General features: G+C 47.8%; 1 protein-coding gene across 8 annotated transcripts; it reads right to left on the bottom strand.

The window, feature by feature from the left end:
• Nucleotides 1-194: 194 nt before the first annotated feature.
• PRPSAP1 (phosphoribosyl pyrophosphate synthetase associated protein 1) lies at nt 195-25,924 on the bottom strand. Of its 8 annotated transcripts, none has more exons than XM_064675781.1 (11): nt 25,756-25,924; nt 24,991-25,102; nt 16,853-16,905; nt 15,251-15,317; nt 10,665-10,837; nt 10,168-10,283; nt 9,425-9,480; nt 8,860-9,005; nt 2,778-2,848; nt 1,908-2,054; nt 195-1,282 (listed from the first exon to the last, which is right to left on the bottom strand). In XM_064675781.1, exons 2-11 carry the CDS (start codon nt 25,071-25,073, stop codon nt 1,124-1,126), a joined length of 1,071 nt encoding a protein of 356 aa, XP_064531851.1. In that variant the 5' UTR covers nt 25,074-25,102; nt 25,756-25,924; the 3' UTR covers nt 195-1,123. The 8 variants fall into 8 exon arrangements, with proteins under 8 accessions (XP_064531851.1, XP_064531848.1, XP_064531847.1 ...); XM_064675778.1 differs by having other exon boundaries at nt 25,780-25,797; XM_064675777.1 differs by lacking the exon at nt 25,756-25,924 and adding an exon at nt 25,620-25,730.
• Nucleotides 25,925-26,634: the final 710 nt, after the last annotated feature.

Here is a 26,634-nt window from a genome sequence, read left to right as displayed (position 1 = left end):
CCTGCATCTTGTGCTCCTTCCTCAAGTGTCCCCTCCACCCAAAAATTAGTATCACTCAAGACAGGAGTGATCAGCAAGTCCTACTTCTCTGTGGGAGAAGGCTGCAAGCCAAGTGAGCCTGGTTACACCAAGAGCCCCACTGAACACACACAGCAGCTGCTCAGAGGGTACAGCATTCACAGGAAGCACCGAAATTGAAAAACCTCACACTTTTTATTGCAGGTTTGGTGTTAGTGTTTTGGAGAGCACAGCTGCATTAGAAGCAGATATTGTTCCAACTTCCCTTCCCCACGAGACTCCGCCACAAACTCGTCAGCCCCAGGCAATTCCAAAAATTGTGCCTGGCTTTGCAGTGCAGACAAGTGTTCAAGTGAGGACCAAGACCCTCATGTGACTTGTCACTGAAGAACAATAATGATCCAAAAGCTTGCAAAATGAAAAGGCCAACACATTAACTAGCACTCCCTGCTCTGCTGGGAGACACGTGAGCTTGTTCCCAGCTCCCTGACACAAGGATGTGAGTAGCCCTGCGAACGGGTTGCCCTAAGCTGTCCTCTTGGGATGTTCCGCTAACTTAGTTCTGATGAAAGTCCTTGCTCTGCTGTGCAGGAGATGAGAGGCCACTCACTTGGCAAGGAGCTGCTGTGCTGCTCAGCTCTGCCAGCAGAACGTTCCCTTCTGTGCTCTCGGGTGAGCCACAGGCAGAAACAACCCCACAGGCTGCTCTTGCTTGCCCACACAGCAATGAACAGTCTCTATTCCCTTCTCGTAAGCTGACAGCTACTTCTGTTTAGCTTTTCTTTCCACCCCTACAGGGCAAGAGATATAACACACTAAAAAAAAAAGAAAAAAAAAAGAAAAAATCATTAAAGGAACTTAAAAATTCAACACCACCTCTCTTAATTAAGGTGTAACCCTCCCCATTGCCAGTGGCCTCTTCTATTCAACTGTAAAGTGCTGGTCAGGTTGACTTTTTTTCTATTAGATCTCACGGCTCAAAGACCCTGAAAACCTCCACGCTCCTACAAAAATAAACAGTTGTGTTATGCCTATATTTTATGGTATTGCCTTTTCATGCACATTTCCTTCTCCCGTGGAACCCAGGACGGGGGCAGAGCCAGGTCTAGTCATCCACAGTGATGTTGCGGAAGAGATAAGCCATGGACTCGCCGTTGTGGATCCGCCGGATGGCTTCCGAGAGGATCAAACTGATATCCACAGTCTTTATCTTGGGGCACTGCAGCTTCTGCACCTCGTGAGGAACTGTGTTGGTCACCACCACCTATGGATGGAAAGGAAAGAAAGCTGTGCCACTGGAACACTCGCTCTCCCCGAGAAGCCACCCTGGATTAGCTCCAGGAGGGGTGTGCACTTGGTGTTTCACAATTCAGGGAGAGAAATCCTTGTGGGATTGAAATTAATGGTCTCCCCTACATGAGAGTCAATCTGTTGAAGGGACCAGCATAACCAGCACTCTCCAACAGCCACCTCCACACAGGCTGATGGGTCCACTCAGCTCACAGGATCTGACATGTCTGTTACTAAGGGTGAGGTGTGAAATCTTGTCCTCTTGATGTCCCAGCAGCCCTTCAGCAGCTGGGGGAGAGGGGCAGGGAGAAGGGCTGCACAGTGAGATGGCAGCCACACACCACCAGCTGCAGTAAGGGAAGTGTCCATGCAGGGATGACTAATACCTGCATTAGGGAGAAAACATACTCAGGGAAGCAGACCTGATCTGAACAAGTATTAATCACACACACTTTTTTTGTTCCACTGAAGAACCAGCTAACTGAAAGCACCTGATTACACCAGTGATTTCAGAGATGAGCTGTGTGGCATGGGAAGAACATGTTTGTGAGTGTGGATGTCATCAGAGCCAGCCCCTCCTCTGCAGAAGGCAGGCTCACCTCGTCGATGGAGGATTCCTCTATGAGACGGGGGGCATCTGCTGACAGGAGCCCATGAGTTGCCATCACAAAAATCTTGTAGGCTCCACGCTCTTTCAGGATCTCTGCAGCAGCTACAAAGCTTTCCACGTCATCAATGATGTCATCCTGAGGAGAAACAGAAGGAACCTCAAAACCAGAAGTTTACAGTGCCTGCAGGGCAGGAGTGGATCTGCAAGGTATTGCAGCTTTGGCCATGCACACAGATGAAAAATATAATCCCTGTCTACTTCAGCTGCTGGTGAGAAGCAAGGACACCCAGGTGCATGACTTTAATCTGCAAATGCCATTTCCCTATTTTAGGGACCCTTTTTCTAGCGTGGAGAACAAATACTGTGTCTTGGAAACAAATTAGTCCCTGCACATGCACACACACACAGAGCTTATCATCAGCAAGGTGTTTTTTCATGGGGGTAGGAGCTGCATGTTGATTGCTTACACTGCAGCCTGGCACAGCAAGTATGAGAAGCTCAGCAAGTTTTCTTTTTCATTTGTTGGATTTTTTTTTTTTGGTTTTTTTTTTTGGTTTTTTTTTAAACACTTCAGGAGTTTACTCTGCATGTCCTGGATTTATTCAGTATTTGCAGACATCTGACATTTGTAGAATTAAGGGAGCAAGGAGATTTTAGGGCTTAAAGTGCTGAAGTACAAAGGGTTTTCAACAGCAAGTTGAAATAATCGAAGCCACCAGCAAAACTGGAGAAAACAGTGTCTAACAATCATGTTCCCACCCCTACACCAGCAATCCCCCTCCTACTCTCAGGGACAGAGCAGCTCAAGGTAAGATGCTGTGAGGAAGCCACCCCCCAACTGCCCCTGTCACACTCATACCACTATGATGGCAATTCTTCCTCCAACATCTCCAACCACAGTTATTGGCGGTTTCTCCTTGGCCATCATCACTAAAGAAGAAGAGAAAAAAGGACTCCAGGTCAGTGAGGTTTGAATCAAACACCAACAGCTCCACCACACAAGAGGCTGAACCCTTAAACATCTTATATTGGTGCACAGACACAGATGTGCTTTACATGATCCTGACACCCACCTCAGTGGGAAAGCACTGGTTTAACCATCATCTTCCTCCTTAAATGAACAGCACTGCTGCACAATGAGGAGACTCTGTTTCTGTGGGGACCTCATACTGACCTCAGAGACAGCAAGCAAATCCAACAATCTAACAGGTCCCTGTGCAAGGAGAGCTACAAAGCAGCACCTGGTTTATGGGACATGTTGGTGACTTTCTTTTTCCCCCAGAACAAGATTTGAAAACAGGTCACGATTGGATGATCCCACAAATGGGATTCTCTGACCAGCACCTCTCAAAGGGCAGGTGTTTTACAAGCTGCAACTTTTCACCTGCTGGACTCAGCAATCCATTTGCAGGATCAGAGACTTGCACTGCAGCTCTTGCTTTCTCACATCAACAAACACACAAGGCTCTTTCAGAGGGTCTAAGAACATTAATACCACCTGCTCAGGCAAAGAAAGCTTAAGGAAGTTTGCAGAAGCAAATTCGCTGATTTTTTTTTCTTTTTAAGTGGATTAATGGAAAGAGCAGGACAAAATCCAGTGGAAACACAGTTGTACAAGCTCAGTGCAACCAGCAATTGGATCAAAAGGATCTGACAAGGTAGCACTGACAAGCTGTGCTACCTGACACAGTGAAGAGATGTACTAGGAAATAAGGTTCCACTCCCTCCTGACTCTGCTTTTGCACTGACCTGGTTTATGCCAAACTACATCCTGCCAAACTTCCAGCAGCAGTATATACATAAAGAGATATGAACCAGGATGCACTGAGAGTGTCCAGATGTAACACAGCCTTCAGACTTACATCAAAGAGCAACTGGCCTCTGATACAGGCCAGGGACTTGCTGTCCATCAGCCAAACCTGTCACTGCCACAGGGTGCTGGTTTGTACAGAACAAAAACTTCCAGCATGGAAAGGACACTGTGGTGGGCATACAGGTGACAATCTGGACTGATCTAACCACTGAAGCAAAGAGGAACACCCAGCATTTTGTAACACTTACCTGGCCCATCTCCACACACCCCCCTCCCAGATCTGATACTCTCTGTGGGGAGTGCAGCAAAGTGTCCTACCAAGGCACTTGGTACCCCTCCTTTTGTAAGCTCAGGTCTTGCCAGGATTCTGACCACAGAGGCTTCTCAAGTGCTGAGGAGTTTCAGACAACCTACATAGCAAGACTTTTCTGCTTTAAGATAACCTACTTTGATGTAATACCTGAGCAGCAGGAGAACAGAAGCCATTGCCCATCAAAAAGCCTGTCTGAATATTGATTTCTGCCCTCCTGGATCAAAATAGTTCTGCATGAAACTCCACATCCTGCACAGCAGGCTGATCCAGTAGTATTCCCACATCTCATCAGTGCCTGGGAATGCTTAGAGTGCAAGCACAGCTGAGTGAATGAGTCACACTGAGGGATGTGATGAAAGCAATTTTAAGGACCACAGCTTTGAAGATTCATGTGTAGAGCTGTTCTTCACATACACAACCTACTCCACAGACTGGTTCTCCATAAACCTACCAAAACTGTATAAAAGGTGTCCAACAGTTCTGTTTTGACCAAAGTTCCATCACTCATTGCCAGGTTTTGCAGTTAAAGTCACAGCTACCTTGGACAGAAGAGTTAATAGCTCTTCATGGCACAGACTCCCCAGCCTCCCTTGCATGGTTATTTGAGTCTCCTATCAAATGCAAAGTCACCTCTAATCCTGAAGGGAAAACATTCTTATGAGAAGGATGAGTATTTGCAATAAATGCAGATTAAGCATCACAAGAGATAAGCAGATCATAAATTTCAATTACAAGGCGCTACCGACCTGCTTAGATTAGTTATTAGTTTATTATCTAGTTTGGACAGTAATAAAGCTCCTGGTGGGAGCTGGGAAGTATCAAAAGGATTCCACCTGGCTGCCATCCCATCCTCCATGTGTATCCACAGATGAGTGCCATCTCTGGTTACAACAGCCAAGTTAGGGGGAATCTTTCTGCAAAAATGGTGAACAGAACTAGAGAGTTGAAATTCAACACTATTTTACTCACAGAGACATGAAGTTTCAGCAAATCAGTATCCTTCTATTCCATAAAGGAAGCAGACACTTACTATGCTTAAAGGCTAACATGGCAACTAGCAACATTATCAGTGCTTTGCATCTCTGTTTTTAAAAAGCTGTATTTCGATTTTGTTTTATTTTTAAAGAATGGTAGGCAACGTGTCGACCTACCCGGATCTTAAAGAGATGTTCTCCCTTTTTCTTGTTCAATTTTCTCTGCAAAAAAAAAACAGAAACAAAAAATTGCAAGCCAAAGATCCACCCACAACCACATCAAATCTCAAGAGAACTGCTCCGACGTGATGAGAGTTTACACAAAGGTTACTGCAGCCAGTTTCTTCTTCCAAATCTTTGGACATATCAAGATGTGCAAGTCAGAACTGCTACGAGAAGGTGGCTTGAAAAATGATTCAAATAATAAAGGGCATTTTCCTTCCAGACTGAAAACCTCTGTTTATATGTAGACAAAAGAGGGTAACAGAAATAAGCCACAGTGGTACTTTTGCCTGGTGTAACCCCTTGGATCACGTACAAGTTCAGGTTAAAGAGTTGCTGACTTTTCTCTGGAGAGTCAGAAAAGATGCTTGTGGTATCTGTAGCTTCTGGAGGGGGAGGAGAAATAAAAGAGAAAAAACCAGACCACCATTTTTATAAAACAAGAATATCAAAGAACACTTTCATTCTGATGTGTGTAACATATACTTAAGTACCACACGTTAAAGGCAAGATTATTACTGGCACGAGGAAACAGCATTCCCAGGTGTGTAAACCTGTTGCTGTAATTAAGCAGTTAAAAATGGGTTAAGAAACGCTAAAATAAATTCTGTTTGGAGCTGACAGTGTGCATTAAAGTGATAATCACCAAGAACTGTAAAGCTGCATTTACAACAGAGCCTGTGAGCAAAAGGCTGCTCAAAGAATGAACTGTTTTGTGTAGAGATAGCCCTGGAAGGACAGAAAACATCCCTGGGCCCAGCCTAAACACAGGAGAGATGGGGGTAGGGAAGGAGGAATGGACCTATGGTCACTCCAGTTTTCCCCCCCAAACTCTCTTCCTTCATGGCAGTTTGCTGAGCCCCAGGTTTGAACCATCAGCTCTGAATAAAGTACTGAATTCCAGAGCCACTGAAATGATTTAACAGATGGTGTTCCGCTCTTTTTCTCTCCAGGACGAGGAGACATGCAAAGAGTCCACATGCATTTAAGGCACAGCCCTGAGCCAGCTGCAAGCTCTGAGACACAAAAGCCCACAATCAAAGGGAATAACCCCGGAGTGAAGTCCTGTCTCAAAGGCTCTGCTTTCAGGAGTGACGTGGGCTGTTGCTGCTGCTCGAGCACAGCATTTTAAGTGCAATTAGAAGCACTTCTGGCATTTTTCTGTTGTGGCTCCACACGAATCACAATATCACATCAGGCCACACTCACAGGACAATAAATAAGCCATTACACTGCACAGCACTCATTAATTAGAGGCACATGATCTCTCCCAGAATGGGGAGACAAGGTGCATGCCAGGACACAGGAGCCCAGCCAATTCACTAGGAAGCCCATGAGGAATGGCACAAAGCATAAGCCATCGCTGTGGGGCTCTGGGGCTGCTCCCAGACACAGGTTTCACCTCTCTCCTGGCTGTAACACAACTGCCTGGAGCCTGAACTGCCCAGTCTAGGATGCTCCACAATAGTCTGCTTGTGGCCTGGAGCAGGATGCTCCACAGTAAGTCTCAGCCACTCTCCAGGAGTCTCCCCACCTGCCTGATCCAGGCCAGGGTTCTTAAGCCAGGCAGACCCAGACTGGTTCTGTTTTGGCAATTAGAGGGTTTTTGGGACAGTTTTGGTGTAAGGAAGCACCCAGCTCTGGGTGAGCAGCACATGTCTGACCTTTCATACAGGGGCACAGCTTCACTCTGCCCTCAGAGCTCACACTACCAGGAATGCTGGTGATGGCACATGGAAGGAAGAGCTGATGGAGGATTTGGTATGATGTGACATTTGAGGTGGGAAGATGCTTTTCAAATGACTGAATTGGACAAGAAAGAAAGCACAGTAGAGAGGGTAAGTACAGACACTCACAGCACTGCCATCCCTAAACCCCATCTGCATTTTCAGCTCTGTCTGGCAGAGCACAGCTCCCTGTCAGAGGCTGACACACAACCAGGATGCACTAGAAGCTTACAGACTGCCTTCAGACAGGGATTACCTCAGAATTCTGCACCTCCAGTAACAGAGTCTAGCTCCCTCAAACCTGGGTATTCGTCAGGTTAGAAAACTGGACAGAAAATCAACTTCCTACTGAGAGTTTTGGACAAATTTGCCCCACAATCCACCCCACGACTGACAGCTACCAAGCCTCAGCTTGACTGTTTTACATTTGTGCCTTAGGCATGCAGGGAGGTCATTGGTCAAGTGCCCAGTTTGTGCAGGAGATAAAATAAGAAAGTGGTGATACACAGCAAATTAGTTTGTGTTTGGATAGCTGAGGACTGAAAACAATTTTCCCCTGGAATCATAACTAAACTGGACAAGGACACATTTCTGTATGAGCTGCCATTCACAGGGCTCTCCAGCAGCACAAGCTTTCACAGCTGAGCTTCCTTGAAGTGACATATGGTTGGAAATAAAAACACAAAACCATCAATGCCTCAGTAGCAGACAAATGTCAGCTAGTGATATTTTGGAGGACAGCATCCTCTTCAGAGTAGGAGGGGAGGGGAAAAAGGTAAGAGCAACCATGCAAATTCCTGTTCTGCTGGAAGGGCATGAAAAAAAATCCCCTTGTCAGAAGGGGGGGGCAATCAAGATGAAGTCCCACACTTCACTGCCAAACCCCACCTGGCCCCGAAGGCCCAAGAGGAGTTTCACCAGCATCATAAGCACTGTTTAACTGATTGTATTCTAGTGAGCAACGACTGGGGTGATGTGAAATGCCTGCAGTTTTACTTGCCTCCCCTCCACAAGCTGCCCACAAACTGGTTGGATGTTCTCCCCAAACTTCAAAAGAGGAGAGGCTTATCAGTAGCCCCAACCTCTGCTGGTGTAATTAAGTTTGGCTGCATGATGGAGAGCTCCTCACCACACACAGCAGCACACAGCCTTTCCCACGGTCACTGATCCCAACTTCTGTCCTACCACCACATACCTAGAAAGCTTAAATCCTCCAGAGAGAGATAGATGTATTTTAATTCTACTGTTGTTATTGGACTGCTGTAGGAAAACAAGCAATCCTGAAGATGGTATTTCTCAGAACACAGGTTTTGTCCTTTCTCCTTTGCTGTCTGCTCCCAAATCAGCAGCTTATCAATCAGTGGCAGGAGCTCAGGAAACAGCTCAGCAATGCTCTTGGAGAAACTATTCACCACAAACCTCAAAACCTTGTTAAAACAGATGCTGGAACATGATCACCTGGCTGCCAGGATGAAGAGAATTTCCAGTAGTGACAATGGCTGCAGCAGAAGGGGGAGATAAAGGCCAGCCCTCCCCTCCACAATGGAGCAGCAGCTCCCTTATTACCTGCAATTTTGCATTTCTTTTGTTTCATTAGCTCAATGAGTTCTGTTGCTGAGCACTGTAAAAGCACCACCTTTATCAGAGGTTTGTCAGTCTGACACTGTTGAGCAGGCACAGCCAAGGAGAACAATACTGATGCTCTGCATGGCCAGAAGGAGTTAAATAAAAACCTTCCCCTGTGACTTCTCCTACAACTCGCTGATATCAACCTTTCCACGAGAAAAATTCCACTGGTCCCACTGCCACCAGGTTGGTTATAAACCAAGAGAAACTTCCCACCAAACTTCTTTCCCCCCCCGGCAAGGGTAAGCAGAGAAACTTGATCTTACAGGGCAGCTCCAGGCCAGGGTGCACAGTTGCATTTTTGAGCATTGGAGGGGAGTGACGCCCGTCATCCATGTCCTGCTCCGTGCACTGAGCCTCCCCATGGATCACTGCCAGCCCCAGCCGCAGCCTCTCGGCGTAAGACTGAGCCCTGCAAGACAAACAGCCTGTCAGGAAGGAGTTGGGCTGATGCAGCTTCACAGCCCAGCCCACCAAGTCTCTCCCAGAGCCAACAGCAAGCAAAAGCTGCACCTCTGTGGCTGTTCCCCAGCAAGAAACTTCATTGGAAGTGATTCTTCATTTGTCCTTAATATCCTAAAGTTCACTCTACCCCTTGGCTCCACTGTGGGGCCTCCTGTATTCCTCCACATATCTCCGTTCTGAGACAGTCAGGCACTGCTGAAACTCAAGCAGCAAGTCTGATCCTAACCCCAGGTGAACCCCTTTGCTCTGCAGCAGCAGAGACCCCCAGAGTTTACTCCCACCCTCCCATACTTTCCCTGGTGTATTTCCCACCAGCTCAGGTATTTTCCAGTTTAATTTTAACCAGCTAGTAAAGCATCCATTTACCTTTTAGCTGCACCAGGAGATTTGGCTACAATAACTGCGTTTCTGTAATCTGGAATCTGGATGTGATAAAAGGTTATTTAATTAAAGAAAGACCTTCTTGCTAGTAACTGGTTTGATACATGGCTAAATAATCATGCCCACCCTCCTCCCCAGACCCACATCTTCATTCTTCATTTCTCTCTGAAAGAGAGAACGAGGCAGCTGCACTTGCTTTCAACACCAGTATTTGTGTATTCTGTAAAGGTGGGAATGTTCATGGTGTTTAACCCTCCCCATATGGGGAAGCCTTGTTCTCACCATGTGGGAATAAATCATCAGCTTCTGCACATGGAGAATGAAACCTCTGTGCTCTGCCCCCAGCTCAGCATTCCCAAACTCAGCCCAAGACAAAGTCTATCAATAAATTCAGAGCAGTCAGAAATCCACCACTGCCCACGGGGTAAGGGGAGGCAGTGGAACACAATTTTAAATGTGTTTAGTCAGGAGCACAAACAGCATCTCTGCAGTGGCACTAACTCTACAGAGAGCAAGCTCCTCTCCTGATTGTGGTGGAGTTGAATTTCCATCCAGGTACAATCATACAGTGTAGCATCTTCCCACTTTCCCCCCTAAGAAAGAATTCCTTAACAGAAGGATTGACCTAGACTGACAAGACCACCTCTACTTAAGGAGAGGCTCAATGCTGCTGCCATATTAAGATGAGTTAAGACAAGTTGATATATACAGAACTAGAGTAACCTCACTTCTTCCTGTATATACTGAAGCAAGAAAGGGGATGCTCTCAGGTTGTCTACTGGAAAGCTGAAGAAGCCTTGGATTTCCTTTTGATGAAGGTCCATAGTGATAATGTGTGTTAAACCTAAAGGGAAAAAGAAGAGAACAGTTTATGGAAGATATTCCCACGTGGCTGGAGTTCCTTGAATATCTCCATTTTCCAGACTGTTTTAGCTGTTACTCAGACTATTGTGCCATGGCATAAAATAATCATAAACAGATGGATGTAGAAAGTTCCAAGGACATAGAGACAGGCAGGCAGTGTCACAGCACTGGGCTGACATTGTATTTCACTACAACACTTCTAGGCCACTTCCCCAGGTGTGAGTTACAAAGAAACACAAGAAAGCTGAAGAAAATCAATTCCCCTGAAGTGGCTCAAGAGCTCAGCAGCACATCCCCACATCTAATGGGAGAAGAACTGAAGGAGATATGCCCCCTGGATGCCCCTCCCTGTGACACTCACCTGCCTTGGCCAGCATGGAAGCCAGAAGCTTGCAGACTATAGAGCCCCTCTTCCTCATTTTGCTCTGTTTGCTGTAGGGGAAGTAAGGGATGACCCCGATGATGTTCCTGGCACAGGAAGTCTTCAGTGCATACGCCATTATCAGCAGCTCCATGACAGCAGTATTCACATCTCTAGGACATTTGGAAAACAATTCCATGTATTAGCAGGTGTTCTTCCAGTGCAATTCCTTTTCCATTTATACTCAGACCTCTTGTCAAAGTTCCAAGGAAATAACGCTACATCTTAGGCTAATGTATGCAAGACCCAGACTGCAGCCATACAGCTCCTTCCACCACACCACAACACATTACAATCAACTCTTACATGTACAGGACACGACTCCAGCACTCAAGAGCTGGGGGCTGGAATTTGATTTTATATTCTAACACGAGGTACATGATGATTTCCCTCCATCATCACGCAAAAAAAGGATTTCTTTAAAATTTATCTTGGAACAAATATTACCTGATACAGTGTATTTTGAAATAAAATAGTCTTTTAAAGAAGCAGCACACATGCAGCCAACACAACTTCATCCACACTGGATTTATTAGGGTATTTTTCTTTTTTAACAATGTAAGGCAGGTTATTTTTCCTGCCTTAAGAAATACTGCATTTTGGAGCATACAGATTCCACACGTATCACTTCAGTGAAGTCAGCATCTCCACACTCTCCAGCTTATCTAGAGATGGAAGGAACAACAGCACAGGAAATGCTAAAGGACTGTTTCTTGAAAGAAAAAAAAAACCAAAACCAAAAAGCAACATAGACAGAAGAATCATAGAATATGCTGAGTTGGAAGGGACCCACCAGGATCATCCTGTCGAACTCCTGGCCCCAACAACCCCACCATGTGCCTGAGAATGTTGTCCAAATGCTTCTTGAACTGAGACAGGCTTGGTGCTGTGACCACCACCCTGGGGACCCTGTTCCAGTGCTCAACCACCCTCTGGGTGAAAAACCTTTCCCTGATATCCAATCTAAATGTCCCCTGACTCAGCTTCATGCCGTTTCCTCGAGTCCAGTCACTGGTCATGAGACTGAAATATCCCATTTTCAGTTTGTTCCACCATGATTACTGGCATGGCCCAGCAGGAGTGTATTCGTCTGCATTTTAATTCATTTTAGGAAGGGGAAGAAAACCCCAAGCCTCTTTAGTTCCTTAAAACCAACACCAAGAGACACTGTCTGCATGGTCACAGACTGACTCGAGACCATTTGGGAACTGAAGAACACGCACAGACACTTCAGACAGCGGGACAGACAATCCTCCTGCAACACAGACACCCTTGCCTGGGAGTCTGCAGCCTCCAGTGACACACCACATCCCCAGGCTGGTCAGGAGGGCAATGCTGGGGCTGACTGGGCCATCTTTCCACACAGCAGCAGAGGAATAAACAGCACAGAGCAGCCTAAAGCTCTGCAGAGCTTTTTGGACATTGCCCAGACATTGCTCAGGACCTGTTTTCCTCCTGAGCACCAGAGACAGCTTCTCCAACTGCTCAGAGACTTGACCCGTGACAAACCTCTGACCACTTCCACCTCCCCACCGCTCTCCCTTCCTTTGGAAATTAACCTCCACTTGTGCCTCTTCATTTGTGAGGCTCTGGGTCTCTGTTCTCCCGCTGGCCCCACCACAATGCCATGTACACACAGGAAAGCTTTGTTGGCTCTGCAGCACGCAGCCAAGAATTACATAAAACACAGCCCCCTGCCACACAGGACAACGAGCAAACAAAGAACTGTTTCTTCCTTTTGGTGTTTTAGCTGTGCCAGTGGGGCCAGGAGAGAAGAAAGAGATGCTACTATCAGTGTCATACAAAAACAAAGTGGTCAAGTTTAAGCCTATTTAAAGTTCATCCAAGAAATGCATTATTTTTCATCACTATTTTTCAACTTACCCCTTAAAAAAAAAAAATATATATATATCTATTCACATGGAAAGCAGATAAAAGAACAAGACAGGGAGAAAGGTTTTAAAAGGCACCTGCAGTCCTGGTGCTGCTGTGGGACCGTGGCAGCCCTATTGAAGTTACTCAAGGAGGAGCAATTCTCTCAGTATTCCAGCAGGATTCCATGCTGGGCTCTGGAAAGCTCCTGCAGACCAGCTGGCACAGGCACTAGGCAGGGGTGGGTGTGTCTGTCACTCCAGCAGGGCCCGGGGTGGGTGGCCTGGGGAAGTTGTTGAGGTGATGCTTCATGCTGAGCCATCACACTGCTCTGCTCCTCTGCAAGGGGCACTGACCCCAACCAAGGGCAATAACAGGGGGAAATAACATCTGTGGTGGAACCCCAGCCAAAGCATCTCCAAAACAGGGACCAGGAGAGCATCCCAGCCTCCCTGCTGCCCTCCCCACCTCCTGCCTTGCAGCCATGCTCCCATTTAGTTACTGCTGGGAAGGCTGAGCCAAGACCTCACATGGGGACTGTCAGCTCATTACCAGGACATTTAGAGGCAGCTCAGCAATCCCCCTCACCCTACTTACCACCCCCCTCCAGCAGCCTGGAGCCTCCCTTGCTGCTCCCCATCCCTGTCTAGGACATCCCTGGACATTCCTTCTCTGGAGGCTGAGCAAACACCTCATGTGACACTGTCAATGGACTTTGCAACAACCAGCACCAACACTCAGCACTAAAAGGCTCCTTTCACTTTCAGGGTATCACAAAACCGCCAACTTCTTCATTTTTCTACCACCTAAACATAAGCTACTTGAATTTCCCCTCATACAAATGCCAGTCCACACACCAACAGTCTTGCATGATACCTCTTTGTCACCTTTTTGTTGTGCTCTAGGCTTTTAGGACAGGGAGCCTGTATCAAATATTCAGGTCTCTCTGTTCTCTCCTGCATTTAAGATGCAGACTGTGAATTCACACTGCAGCATAACAAGGCTGTTTCCCCTCTCTACTCCTTTCCTACCAAGTCCTAATATTTTGTTTTCTTTTCAAACCACTGCTGAGTGTGGAAGTCCTATTCTTAGATTATTCCACACAGTTGCTGTTTTGATTCTCCTGAAAAGCTCCCTGAAACCTACTGGAAAACTAAAATGCCCTTGAACCTGTCCTCTCAAGCAATGCAGCAAGGCACAGCTGCAGTTTGGGAATAAAAGATGATTTGGCTGCACAACAGTGGCTCCTCACCTGGAGGGCCTTGAACATTTTGGCTAAAAAGGGACCAATTTCTTGGCCCACAATGCCAAATTCAGTTAATGGAAAAACAAGGGGATCGACAAGTTAAAAGCAGGGGAGGTTTTCTCCTCCCAGCACTGTTGCTGTCCCTAATGCTCTGAGTTACCTCCCTGTGAACACTCGACCTGTTTCGTGTTTACACAGCTCTCAGTTACAAGGCATTTCTGAGAACTCCTCAGAAGGGACAACAGAATGGCACCATTCACCAGAAGGGTAATCCTACAGCAGGGCATTTTCGTCCTGTGGAGATTTAGTTGCTCCCTGGGGGAGAAAACACTTGGAGCATCTCTCTGGAAAGAGATGAGCCCTAGGAAAATGTTCCTGCCTGCAAGAGGAATTCCAGGAGTAAGCTGACCTAGTAGTCCTACTGATTTCTTTAACAACAGGCCAAGCATTACAAAGAGGAAATGAACTTAGAATTCTCAGAGGCCTCTATTCCTTCGGCAAGCAAGGAAAAATTCTGTTTCTAGGCTATTTCTGCTACCTACTTGAGCTCTGCTGCTTATTACTTCTTGGGATCTCCAAAATCTGAGCAGGATTTAGTAACCTGGAAAAAGCTGTCAGAGCAGGAATACTCTTGTTTTGCTAATTGTGCAATAGGCATCCTAACAATACCTTACCTCTGAAAACAGTGCTTCCCCTACTCATAGTTGGTTGTTTTGCAGTTATCATTTAATGTGTGGGCTCCTTTCCCACCACACCAGTGCTGTATCATTAGTCTCTTCCTCAGCCAGGGAGCAGCAAGGTTCCTGGGGTTACAGCTGTTTTTCTAGCCCCCTGGTTACTTGCAGCACTTCTCTTACTCCAAGACTAGAATAGCCCAAAATAAAAACAAAAAAGGCCCACCATCATCAAGAACTGTAAAAATACCTGTAAAAAATGCAGGCTTCCACCTGAGCTAAGTTTCACATCACTACAGTGAAAGGGCAAGAATAATCCAGCCTGTAATTAAAGCAATAGCTGCTGTTTGATGCTGGCTCTGCTGCTTGGTAGTTGAGGAAATCAGCCATCCCAGGATGGAAATGCCAGTCAGAAATCACCAAACAACTGAGCCTGAAAGGCCACCACACACAGAGCAGGGATGTTTCACTTGCAGCCATCAGTCACACTTGTTCTTGCCTCAAGTGACACACTGGAGCTATTTGATGGGAAGAGTCTCAGCTTGCTGTGGCACAATCGATCCTCTGGGAATGTCAACAGCTTAACACTATGTGGGGTCTTAGATGTGAGTCAAAGCAATGACAGCACTGGCAGGAGTTCCACTGGTTATCCTGTGAGCAAACCATCCAACCCTCTGCTGACCCAGGTATTCACAGCACATCCCGGGTGTAAAACTGAGCCACGAGTCCCTTACCTGGGGATCGTCTGTATGATGAAGATATCCTGTCCCCGGACAGATTCTTTTATTTCAACTCTTGTTTCTGAAAAGGATTGAAAACAGAGTCAGTTTTGTTTCCAAACATCAGGTTGACAGTGACAACACACCATGTTTTAGCAGCAACCTTGCCCCCTGGTCAGGGTAGATGAGGACTTGCTCCCTTGCCCTTTGTGCACACAGACCCACTAGACACACAGATGAGCCGAGCAGATTTTCCAAAGGCTGGTCCTGGGTAGAGCTGGCACGACATACCAGTGAGTTAGCTGAATTTACAAAGCAAAAGCAGGCTGAATAGCTGTTTCTTATGTTTAGAAGACAATTGCCTAATTCTCAATTAGAGATCCTTTTCACTCCTCCATGGAGTGGTGAAAGCTGTCAACAGAACATTTGTTAGTGAGCAATGAACCACCCAAGGCAGAACAACCTTCAGGACTTACCAAGAAGGTAACTCAGCTCTTTTGCATTTTGCTCTTTCACAGCTGAGCATGGGATCAGCTCCATGCAGGCTGGACAGCCCAAGGCAACACCAGCAGCACACAGAATTCGCCAGTTTCACTACCAAGGTCCAGACATTTCAACACTGACATGAGCTGGAAGTCTGGGTCTCTGCTGAACACCATTCCTACAGTCCCTGACTCAGCTGCAAAAGCTGAGCCCCAAGCAGCTCTGCAAAGCCAAAGCAGTGACTCCAGGTTTCCCAAGCACCTGTCTTAGCCACTCATATCCCACACAGTCGTGAACTAGAGGGCAGGGATAAGCAAAAGGAGAGAAATAGCTGCACAGCTATGGAATTCAAAGTCTAATTGCCTGGGCACTGGCAGTTACCTGAAGGGACTCAGCAGAGAGCAGACTGATGTGCTGTGCAGTGATGAAGAATGACTTCAGACCTTGTAGCAAGCAACCTGATTTAAAACCAACCCCAAAGGGCAGCGAGCTCTCATGAACATGAACACACCAGCCAACCCAACCATAACCACCCACAGTGTGGCCCATTCTGGCTGCAAGAGCAGCAGCACTATCATAAATCCTCCATCCCTTCCTCCCACCTGCATCAGCTCTCTGGTTCTAGTCTCTCTTGCCAGTAAGGTAATGGAGGTCTTGAAACAGTAAATGACTCTCAGCCAAGGTCCAAGAGCTACGTTCCCCAGCACAGCCTTGAATTCTCACTCTTTAAAGCAAGAGCACAAGTCCTTGCTAGGGCAGCTGTAACCTGCCTGTGGCAGGGGAGGGCTGGAGGAAGGGGATAATTTAAAAGTTCACAAGGCAGACACTTAGAAAGCAGGGCATTACTTCTAACCCTGGAGCTGTTCTGCTAAGCATAGGAGTCAGTAAGATTTGGCAGCAGCCAACACCTGAGGTAGGGCTCCAAAGGAGAGTTTGCTGATGGGCAGACAAACAAGATAACAGGGGCAAACAAGGAACACATTTAATTGCTTTGTCCAAGGTCAGACACAAAGGTTTAGCACTGCCAGGAGCAGCTGTAACATCACAGCTGAATCACTGCACTTATTAGACAGGTCTGGCTGATGGAGTTACCCAGTATTTCTAAGATTACCTCAAAGTAAAGATTTCTCTCACCTCCATTGGTTTCCTGGTACACCACAGATTTCCCCAGCTCAGCACCGAGACGCCTGGAGAGAAAAAAAAGGAAATCAAAAATGGAGAAACTCAGCAGTTTGTGACCCAAACCAGGGACTGGACCAGACATTACACACCAGTAAAAACACTGTTGCCCAGAAGGGAGCTGAGTGAGCCAGCCAGGCTGCTCATCTTCCCCAGGAGCCTCCTTCCCTCTGACATCCCTGGGGAGGGCCCTGGCGCACACCACTCTGCAGCAGGTCACTGCTGTACTCAAAGAGCCAGTCCCTGTACTGACCACAGGCTGTTTCTCCTGCAGGAAAAGGACACCCTGCCAGCCTGTGCAAGGCCACCTTGAGCAGGTTTTGATGTGCAACTGAAGTTGAATGATTTACTCAGACTCAATTAATGGCATCTGAGTCACTTTTTTTTGACTCCCACATCTTTCTCTTTCTTACCTCTCCCCAAACCTTCCTTCTGAAATAACTCAGCTGACTGAAGAGATTTTAACTTCAAAAATTTATTTTTTTAAATTACTCCTTCCTCTTCTCAAATGTCAGGTCTACAACACTCATCAAAACAAAGATTAGTCACCCCCCTCTTTTTTTTAAATTTCTTTCTTGCATACTAATGATTCACTTTGAAGAGCATTTTAAAAGGTTCCAGAAGGCAGACTTCTCCCTCAGGTGACACTTCAGTATTTAACTGTGCTGACAAGTAATCCATTAGTAAGTATTTAAAGGCATTTGTGCTTTAACCATGAGCTTCAGCTGCGAGACTCCGCACCAGTGAGATTTTCGGGACAGATGTGCTGCTCAAACTGGGCAGGATGGAGCAGGTAAACCCCTCCTCTCCTGGGATCTGCTCAGTGGCCTTGCTCACACGCTGGATTAGGCAACAGTTTATGCCTGAAAAATACCTTTGCTCACCATGCTGATTACAGCCATAGTTTCCTCTCTGCACACATACTGTATTTACCTGGACACGGGCCAAAATTTGGCATATCAGGACTAACCCTAAATGAAAGTCCACATCTGTTGCTGGCTTTTCCCTGGTTTACAGACTTCTACACTCAGGCCCTCTATATCTCTGTGCCCAGACTCAGCCTTGTACTTCAGTTGTCACCAAGATTGGTTTTCTTTCAGGATTCACTGAGTGAGGCAGCCTGACCCTGGCGTGCTTCTGTCCCACCAGCTACTGCTGGGCTCAGCCAAGAGCCAAAGCTGGAGGTCCCAGCTGGAAGCTGGCCTGGAGAATGTGCCCAGGACAGCTGTGATAACAGACACTCCAATGCTACGGGATGTGTTTGCTTAGCTGGCTCTAAAGCACGTATTTGGCACCATCACACTCCCCATCGTGTGTCTGGCAGCACGTTTTGCAATGGCTGGGGCTGGTGAGTAAACTCCCACAACTGAGAACTGTATGTGTGAGGCTGTACCCAGCCCGGCTCGGGTACCAACTGCAGCATCACCAGGGCAGGGAAGCCTCCCAAATCCCTAATTTGGCTTCTCTCAGCCCACCTGGGTTAAAACTTGCAGCTGCAATGCAAAGGAATCCTCAGTACCTTCAGTATCTTCAAAAAAGAGCTGCTCAAGCAAGGCAATCCTGGGCACCTCGGGGACAGACTCACAGTAAAGGTGAGTTTTGCAGGTGGGAGCTCATGCTGCCAGTTGGGATCCTGCTTCCTTCCAATGATAGTCTGGCATTTACAACCACTAAGCTTAGTGCCTTGCTGCCAAGGCATCCAAGTCCAAACAAGCTCAAGAATCACACACACACACAACACAAGCTGGTGGAGGGGTGAAATGTTTAATGACTCACACTTGCTCCTCCACAACTGCATGGCAAGTCTTGCCTCTGGAGGCACGTGCACCCTGACTTCTCTGCAGACAGCAGGTTCCAACCTCACTACTGGGGGAAAAAATTCCATCAGTGAGACCGTGCAAGTCTCTCAGTCAGCCCTGAATCTCATGGCAGGAAGGAAAGCTTCAAAACCAGTCCAGCCAGATACATTGCAGCAAAACACCCCCTGCAAAGTGGCACTTTCAGTCCTAAGTGGTGGCAAACAAAACCAGCAGATTTGTGGTGCTCAAGGGGAAATGGTCTCAAGTTGCACTAGGGAAGGTTTTAGACAGATATTAGGAAAAACTTCTTCCCTGAAAGGGTTGTCAAGCACTGGCTGCCCAGGGAAGTGGTGGAGTCACCATCCCTGAAGGGATTTAAGAGACATGGAGATGTGGCACTTGGTGACATGGTTCAGTGGTGGCTTTGACAGTCCTGGGCTAACAGTTGGACTCAATTTTAAAGGTTTTTTCCAACTCTATGTTTCCATGATGTATCCAGCAAGAAAAAAACAGAGCCCAGTGCTCCCCTATTCAGGCCATACAGCAGCAATGCAGTTTCTGTTCTGCTGAAACAAGAAATCCTAAAGGCAAGTTTGCTGCTCCACAGCAACAGGGACACTGAACAACTCAGCTCCTCAATCCTGTGTGCAGAGAGCAGCAGAAGGGACAGCAGAGAGCTGCCACCTTAAAGGAATGGGAGGCAGTGCATTGGTCTGGTCAGACAATAAATCCCAACTGTTGCCTAAACAAAAGGGGTGGCAGTGGGAAGGGCAGGAGATAAAACTGCCCATGAAAGTCACAGATCAGCCCCACCTGCAGCTCCACAGTCCCATGAGCCCCAGGCACAGCAGGACCCACAGGCAGCTCCCCCAAAGCAGTTCAGGTATGTGCACCCCAGGGGCACACCTTCCACTAAAGCCCTTCCTGAAGGCTTCGATTAGCTGAGATATCACCGCTGAAGGAGTCTGATAAACACTGATTTGTCCAAGGACAATTAAGAGGGGACTGTTCAGGCAGCTCCTGTTGTAAAGCACTGAATTCCAGAGCACTTTTATCAAAAGGGAGATTTGCTCAGAAGTCAAGGGCAGGGCATGGCCTTACCCACCACATAGGCTGGGAGCAGCCACAAACTTCAAAGATAAACTCCCCCTTCCCACCACCTCTCCCTTTTTTTCCTCTTCCATCCCAACTCTTTTCTCTCTAAATTCTCTCCATCCAGAAGCTCCCCACTGGTCACTGCTTTAGGGGATGGAGGAATTGAGCTGACAGCAAGGACTCTGTTTGCATGTGGCTTCAGGACTAACAGCATAACCACATGAACCTGGGCCACCACAGTTGCTGATCACTGTCTGAAGACAGAGGACAAAAAAGGTGCCACTGCAGGTAACCCAGAGCACACAACCCCTGCAGAGACACAGATGCTCCTGGCAAAAATAACATTTTAGGTCCTGTAGATAAATCACATCTCCAACCAAAACAAGCTCCCATCCTTGCACCACTTCCACCGCTAAAGCAACTCCTCTGGGCATGACAGCATCTAAGAGAAAAACATCTCTTTATGGCTTTAAAAATCCTCCTCAGAGCAATTGGCCACTAAAAATTTATATTGATCTGGAATCTCTCTCTCTGTAAACACTGCTCAGAAAAGATGATCTAACTTTCCGCAGTCTCCACACGTGCCAAGAGGATATTAAGCTGTGGATACAAGAGTGTTTATAAAATCTCACTCAAATTCACATCTAAATGCAAACAGCTCAGAAGTGACCTGTAGTTTAATGAGGAAGTGACACACTGCAGTATTTTAGGAAACACTGTGAGGTGGTATTAGATTGTACTTTAAAATGCTCCTCTAAAGACTGTCAGAAACCACTGTACCAGACTCTGGAGACAAAGGACAGTCAATGAGACTTCACATTCAGCTGAATCAAATTTCAAGAGGCAAATGCACTTGCAGTATTTTGTGCCATCAAAACCTGTTTCAGTGCCACTGAGAAAGGCCCTCAGCCCAGTCTGTGTTTCCTCCTCCCCCTGTGTGACCAGCATCCAAGATATTTGTAAGGTTTTCTCCGAAGGAAGCTTCTGGGGGAAATCTGCATACAAAGCCCTTAATTATGGTATGATTTTATTTTGGCAATATCCTCTTCGTTACAAAACACTTTCACTGGTCTCAGCTCTGCAAACACCCAGCTCTCCCCACACCTAAAGACTCCAAGAACTGCTGCAGACTCCGGAAGGATCTGGAGCAGAGGATCTGTGCCGTGACCAACCGTGGTCAAAGCAAGTCACAGCCTGACTTTGAATTGCTTTTCAAACTTCTGCAAATCTTTATTTAAAGATCAGTCATGGTCCAGCCAGCACAATGGCAGCTCTGGAGTCTATTTCCTAATCTCCCAGTACTTGAACAGCCAGGAAAGGGAATGGCAGCTTCCTGGACACAAGGCAGTCTGTTCAGATATCCTTAAAACGACCTGAGCTCTCCTTCACCACTCTCCATCCACCCAGCACGACTGGATACTTGAAGAACAGTCCCTACTGCTCATCTGCCACTTGGATCACTTGTTCCAGCCATGCCAGAAGCCATGCAGCCCAACTACTGGCAAATACCAGGCAGATTTTCCTCTCCTCCTACCAGCCTGCTCCTCGTGAAGGAAATTCCCCTAAAGCTGGTGCTGGCCAGCACAGAAAGCTCCACACAAGCCAAATCTCCTCAGCTACATTATGTGCTCCCCCTAAGCTGCACAGAGAATCCCAAAGCCCAACTCCTTCATGCTCACCCTACTCCAGCACTGTTCCCCACCTGAACCCTCTCCAACAGTCCTGCTTTTTAGCTGGTTATTCTTTTCCCTTTCCAAAATCCTTTGATGCACCTTCACCCCAATATCTACTAGCCTCCTGCCACATCTTCTGAGATGGAAAAGAGTTGGTGTCACCTCCCCTCCTCACACAGCTCCACACTGGAGCTGTTTCCAGAAGGCAAGAACAGGGTTTGGGGATGAGGGAGGGCAGCATCCCAAGGTCTCTGTGCTCTGGCTCCCCTCTGCCACCCTCTCATACGCTGGCAAGATGACCTAAAGGGAAGGCTGACATTGCTCTTCCTTCATTCTACCAGAAATCCTCCTTCAGCAGAGGGAGGTTGCTGCAAGTCCTCTGGATATTTTGTCTCACCCAAAAGCAGGGCTCACCTCCTGATCACAGGAAACACCACCCTGGGTTTAGCATCACCCAGTTCCCTGAAACCAGAGATCAGAACACAGATCCCTGTATTTTCCTCCCTACTCCACGTTGTTCAGGCTCATGGCATTGCTTTATCTTTAGATCACCGGCATTTTCCATGCTGCAAAGCAAATGAATGTCTGGAATACTCACATCCACAGCTGGCAATGACAGTATCACGTTCCCCACCACGGAGCTGCAGGAGCACTGGGGAGGCATTAGCAGCTTCAATCACCAATCACCTCCAACCCAAACACATAAGCAGTGAGCAGAATGTAAAATTTGTGCCCTCTGAGCCAAGCACTGCAGTCAGAGGGAGATCTAAATGCATCTGTCGGACTCTGGAGATCAAAAAGACTTGTCAGACCTCCCTCCCCCCCAGTAGCACACAGGCCCATTAGGGATCAGCACTGGCCACAGAAATTATCTTTCTGCCCTGCAGCTCATAATCAGGTGCCAAGTGTCCTAATTACAGCAGGAATTCTTTTTCCATCTGGGAAAGAATTTAAAAAAAAAAATCATCCCTCTCAATTTATTAGATACAAATATATGGTTTAATTTATGTTTCAGTGGTGCCAAATCTAAGGAGCATCTTCATTATTTAAAGTTTCACAAGGTATTTGGTTCTTATAATCCAGCACCATCTCCTCTCCCTGGCAGACACTGATATCAACCAAAGCTCTGAAAACCCAAAGTGAAAGTGAGACTGACCATCAGTCACTGTCCCATAACCAGACAAGAATGCTCAATGGGAATTGTAGAGATCAGAACTGTGCCAGAACATGACACTCAGAACCAGAAACGAAAGCAACTTGGGAAGTTCTGCAGTAAACAGAGTGAGGAGACTGACCTGATTTATGTCCCATTGCTCCTCTCCAGGCTCGAGGTTTTAAAAAAGGATAAGCCTACTCATGTATAGATTTTAAGATTATATCTACAGGCAAAGAGCAACAGAGCCCAGATGGACAGGAGTCTCAAGGGGCCCTACTCCTAATATTGCGTGTTGTTTTAAAGTTCTTTTACTGCTTATACTAAAGGTCATAAAAAAACTTTAAAAAGAACGCACAATATTAGAGGACGAACTCACCCTTATAAGATTGCTCCAACTCTACCTCAAGGTGCAACTGACCTCCCCAGCAAAGTACAGGCTGGGATGTGAGACAGGGGGCAAGGCAGCAGCAACCTGGAAAAACAAGGGATGTATTACAGACGTGTTGAAACAGCCCTTGAGCTCCTGGGGGAGGTCAGTGAAAAAGCATCGCAGAAGATGCTGAAAATACCTTTATTTTTGGGACAGTTTTTACTGTGGGCAAATCTGTGCTGTTAATGGTTCCAGATTTTGCACCCACAACGAAGATACATGTCCTTAAGTCTCAGGTAAGCAGCAGCTGTGCTCTTACCACCCGAGCATCCAACATCCTGCTGTTAGAGCCAAGGTAAAGAGCCCACGTCGCCCCTATTAGGAATTTACGTGGTGAAAGACAGCTGGGAGGCCACTCTGGATTTGGATCCTGCTTCATTCCCCCTCAGAGCATCCCTGGGAGCCCACAGAGGGTAACATCAGCCAGCCGTGTGCGCCATGGCCCGGGGAACCTGCTCCGTGTCTCTTCTCATTACATCTTCAAAAAGAAGGGAGTTATTTTTAAGACAAAAAGCAAAGAATAAGGATTGCCCCTTTGCTCTTTCAGTCCCAAGAACTCAGAGCTTGTCCTCAGGGGACTTGTGTTATGCTGTGTTGACGCAACAGGACAAGCCTTGTAAAACTCTCTCCCATCTGTTGCAGCAAAACTTACTTTTTTATATAGAGAGGCTTTAGTTTCAGAGTTGTATCACTGAAGGGAAAGTGATACAGAACTGACCAAACATAGCAAGAATACATGAGCCAAAAAAAAAAAGCTTTCTACTCCCAAACACAAGGATTCCCCTCTCTGCCTCACACCCAAAGAAGTCCATCACTATTATCCAACACACATCCCAGCCAAACAGCCAAGTCATCTCCGTGGAGATAATCTGTGCTAAGGATTCAACACAGTGTTTATTAAGCTAACGGGACGAATAGCAAAGTGTTCTTGCAGTTTAAGGTGGCAGCACACCTGTACTTAGTCATGTTTCCAATGTAAGCACACCTTTGGAGGCAGGAACAGGACAGCAAGGGATAGCAGGGATGTTGTCAGCTGCAGCAGGCAAACAAGCACTGAGCCCCCTCGATTCTGGGGGGCAGCTTCCTATGAGAAACAGCAGCAAAGAAACTCAAATCCTGCTTCAAGATGACAGCCCAATATACAGATGCTCATTTCAGAAGAGCCCCTTTAGCTGGGAGTGCCTCAGTTTGAAACAAACGAATTCAAAACCAAAAAGATCGAGAGGTGGGGAAAACCCAGTGCTCTTCTTGTGCACCAGGAGCCCCGTTTTGGAGCCAGCTGTCACACCCCTCATTCTGCAGGACCCAGCACATCCATCCTGCACCAGACAAGGTCAAACTCTGCCCAAATCGATGGGTTGAAAAAAAAAAGGAAGAGACTTCTACCTTGAGCTAAGCTCCTTTTTGTCAGCACATGCTGCCCACCTCCCCTACCTCCCCAAAATCCACGCTGGTCAGTGCAAGGGCAGGTGATGTGCCCGAGGTGCACATGAACACTCCCCGAGCCCCAGACAGGGAAGCTGTTGGGAAAAACAAGGTCACCAGCCAGAGAAAAGTTTTGAGCGTCTCCCAAACCTGCTAAAAAAACGCTCTCCGAGGTTTGCTCAGCCGAGTTTCGCCTCCTGCCTCCCCAAAAGCAACAGCCTTTGCTGCAACCCGGCCTTTCCAGCACCGAGACGGGTGTCAGAGGCGCAAGAGGCGGAAAGCAGCGGGTCCATCCCCAGCGCTGGGTCGGGCTGGGATAACCGGCGGGGATGAGGAGCAGCAGGAGGTTCAGAGCTGATGGAGATTCCCAGTGCGAATCCTCCGCGGGCAAAGGTGTCGGCAGCAGATGCCCTGGGAAGGCGGGAGGATGCCAGAAGCTTCTCCAGCCGCTCAGGAGGCGCCTGAGGAGCGACGGGGGTGGGGGAGAAAGAAACTTGAAAAGAGAGGGAACTTACTCCGTGATCTTCTTCGCCAGCTCGGTGGAGGCTGCCGTGGAGTTGGCCGAGAAGACCCGGTAGCCACTTCTGGCCGCGTTCATCGCCAGAGAGTCATGCAACCCCCGCGGAGCTCGAAAGTGGGAAAAAACAGATTTATAAGGCAACAACAGCTTCCGTGGCATCCTTTTCTTCCTCTCCGCCGCGATCGCCGCCCCTTAAGGGGTGGGGAGGAGGAGGAGGAAAGGGAGGGGGGGGGAGCCCTTCCCGCTACCTATGGACTTGCTGCTGCGCTCCTATGCCAAGGGAGGGTAGAAATTATGAATATTACAATAAAACGGAGCAGCAGATGCCTTGGTGGGGCGGGGGGCTTGGAGGGGTGGGCAGGCAGCAGGTAACCTCAAACCACCCCCACCCCGTGCCCACCCAGTGTCCCCTCACGCACCGGGGGAGGGACGACCCCCAAAATGAGCAGGGGTGATAAGGCGGAGAGGGGTTGCCTTGGCTGGGGGAGGTGGGGCGAGCTGAGGGGAGACAGGGGGTTTGTGTGTGAGGCAGCAGGGCTGGACAGGGGTCTCTGTGGTGGGATAGGGGGTCACTGGGAGGCGGGGGAATCCTTGGAGCGCACGGTCCCCTCCCGCTCCCCTCACCCAGCGCAGCGAGTTCCGCCACACGGCCAGAGCGCCGCTCCCCTCCGCCGCCATCTTATCGGGGGGAGAGCCCGCCCCCCCGCCATCTTAGGTGAGGGCACCGCAGCCGCACTCCCCCCTTACAGCGTCCACTCACCTACTGCCCCAGCAGCGCCGGTACCTCCGGAGGAGAGCGGCGGGAGCTCCCTCTTCGGGGGACAAATACACCTCCTGCTCCGCGAGGGCGGTTCGCAGCGCGGCCGCCTCGCTCTTCTGCGCGGCGGCGCGGGGCACGGGTTGAAGGCGGGGGTTAAAGTGCCCGTGCCTAAGATGGCGGCGGGGGAAACGGAAGCGCGGCGGCGGCGCTCTGGCCGCGCTCTATGGCGGGCGCGGCGGGAGGACCCGCCCGCCCCGCCGGCTCCAGCCCCCGTCCTGCACCGCTTCCCAAGGGAACACCCGCCATCAGGCGCTCCGATGGCCTCTGGGGAATAGGGACAAAGTCCCTCTCAAGTCCAGGGACTAAACGGCTTAGCTAAGCAGAAAAGTTCAGCTCCAACCCGTCCGGCAGAGCACTGTGCTGACCCTTCCAGGCACTAAGAGCGTGCTTATAAATATAAATATATAAATACAACAATATGTATTATATATAAAAAATATGTATTATATATGTATATAATATGTATATCATATGTTATATATGTATATGTATATAATATATATGTATATCATATTTATGTATAGGAAGGAGGTGAAACTTGGCTGAACAAATATATATATATTATATATTTTATTTATATTTATTTATATTTATATTTATATATATATATGATATGTATCTCAGCCTCAGGAGCTGGGAAAGTGACTGGAAGTAACACCACCATGAGGATCCATCCCCCTATGGTCAGGATGACTCAGAGCACCTGACGAAGCAGCAGAAATGAGGATATCTCACAGAAATTATACATTGCAGGGAAGGCAAACAGCATTAATTTCACCACCAGCACTGCCCCCGTCGCTGGGTTCCCCACGGAGGGGA

This window comes from Pseudopipra pipra, chromosome 19 (genome assembly GCF_036250125.1).
Source record: "Pseudopipra pipra isolate bDixPip1 chromosome 19, bDixPip1.hap1, whole genome shotgun sequence".
Classification (NCBI taxonomy): domain Eukaryota; kingdom Metazoa; phylum Chordata; class Aves; order Passeriformes; family Pipridae; genus Pseudopipra; species Pseudopipra pipra.
This window is presented reverse-complemented; position numbering and strand designations above follow the sequence as displayed.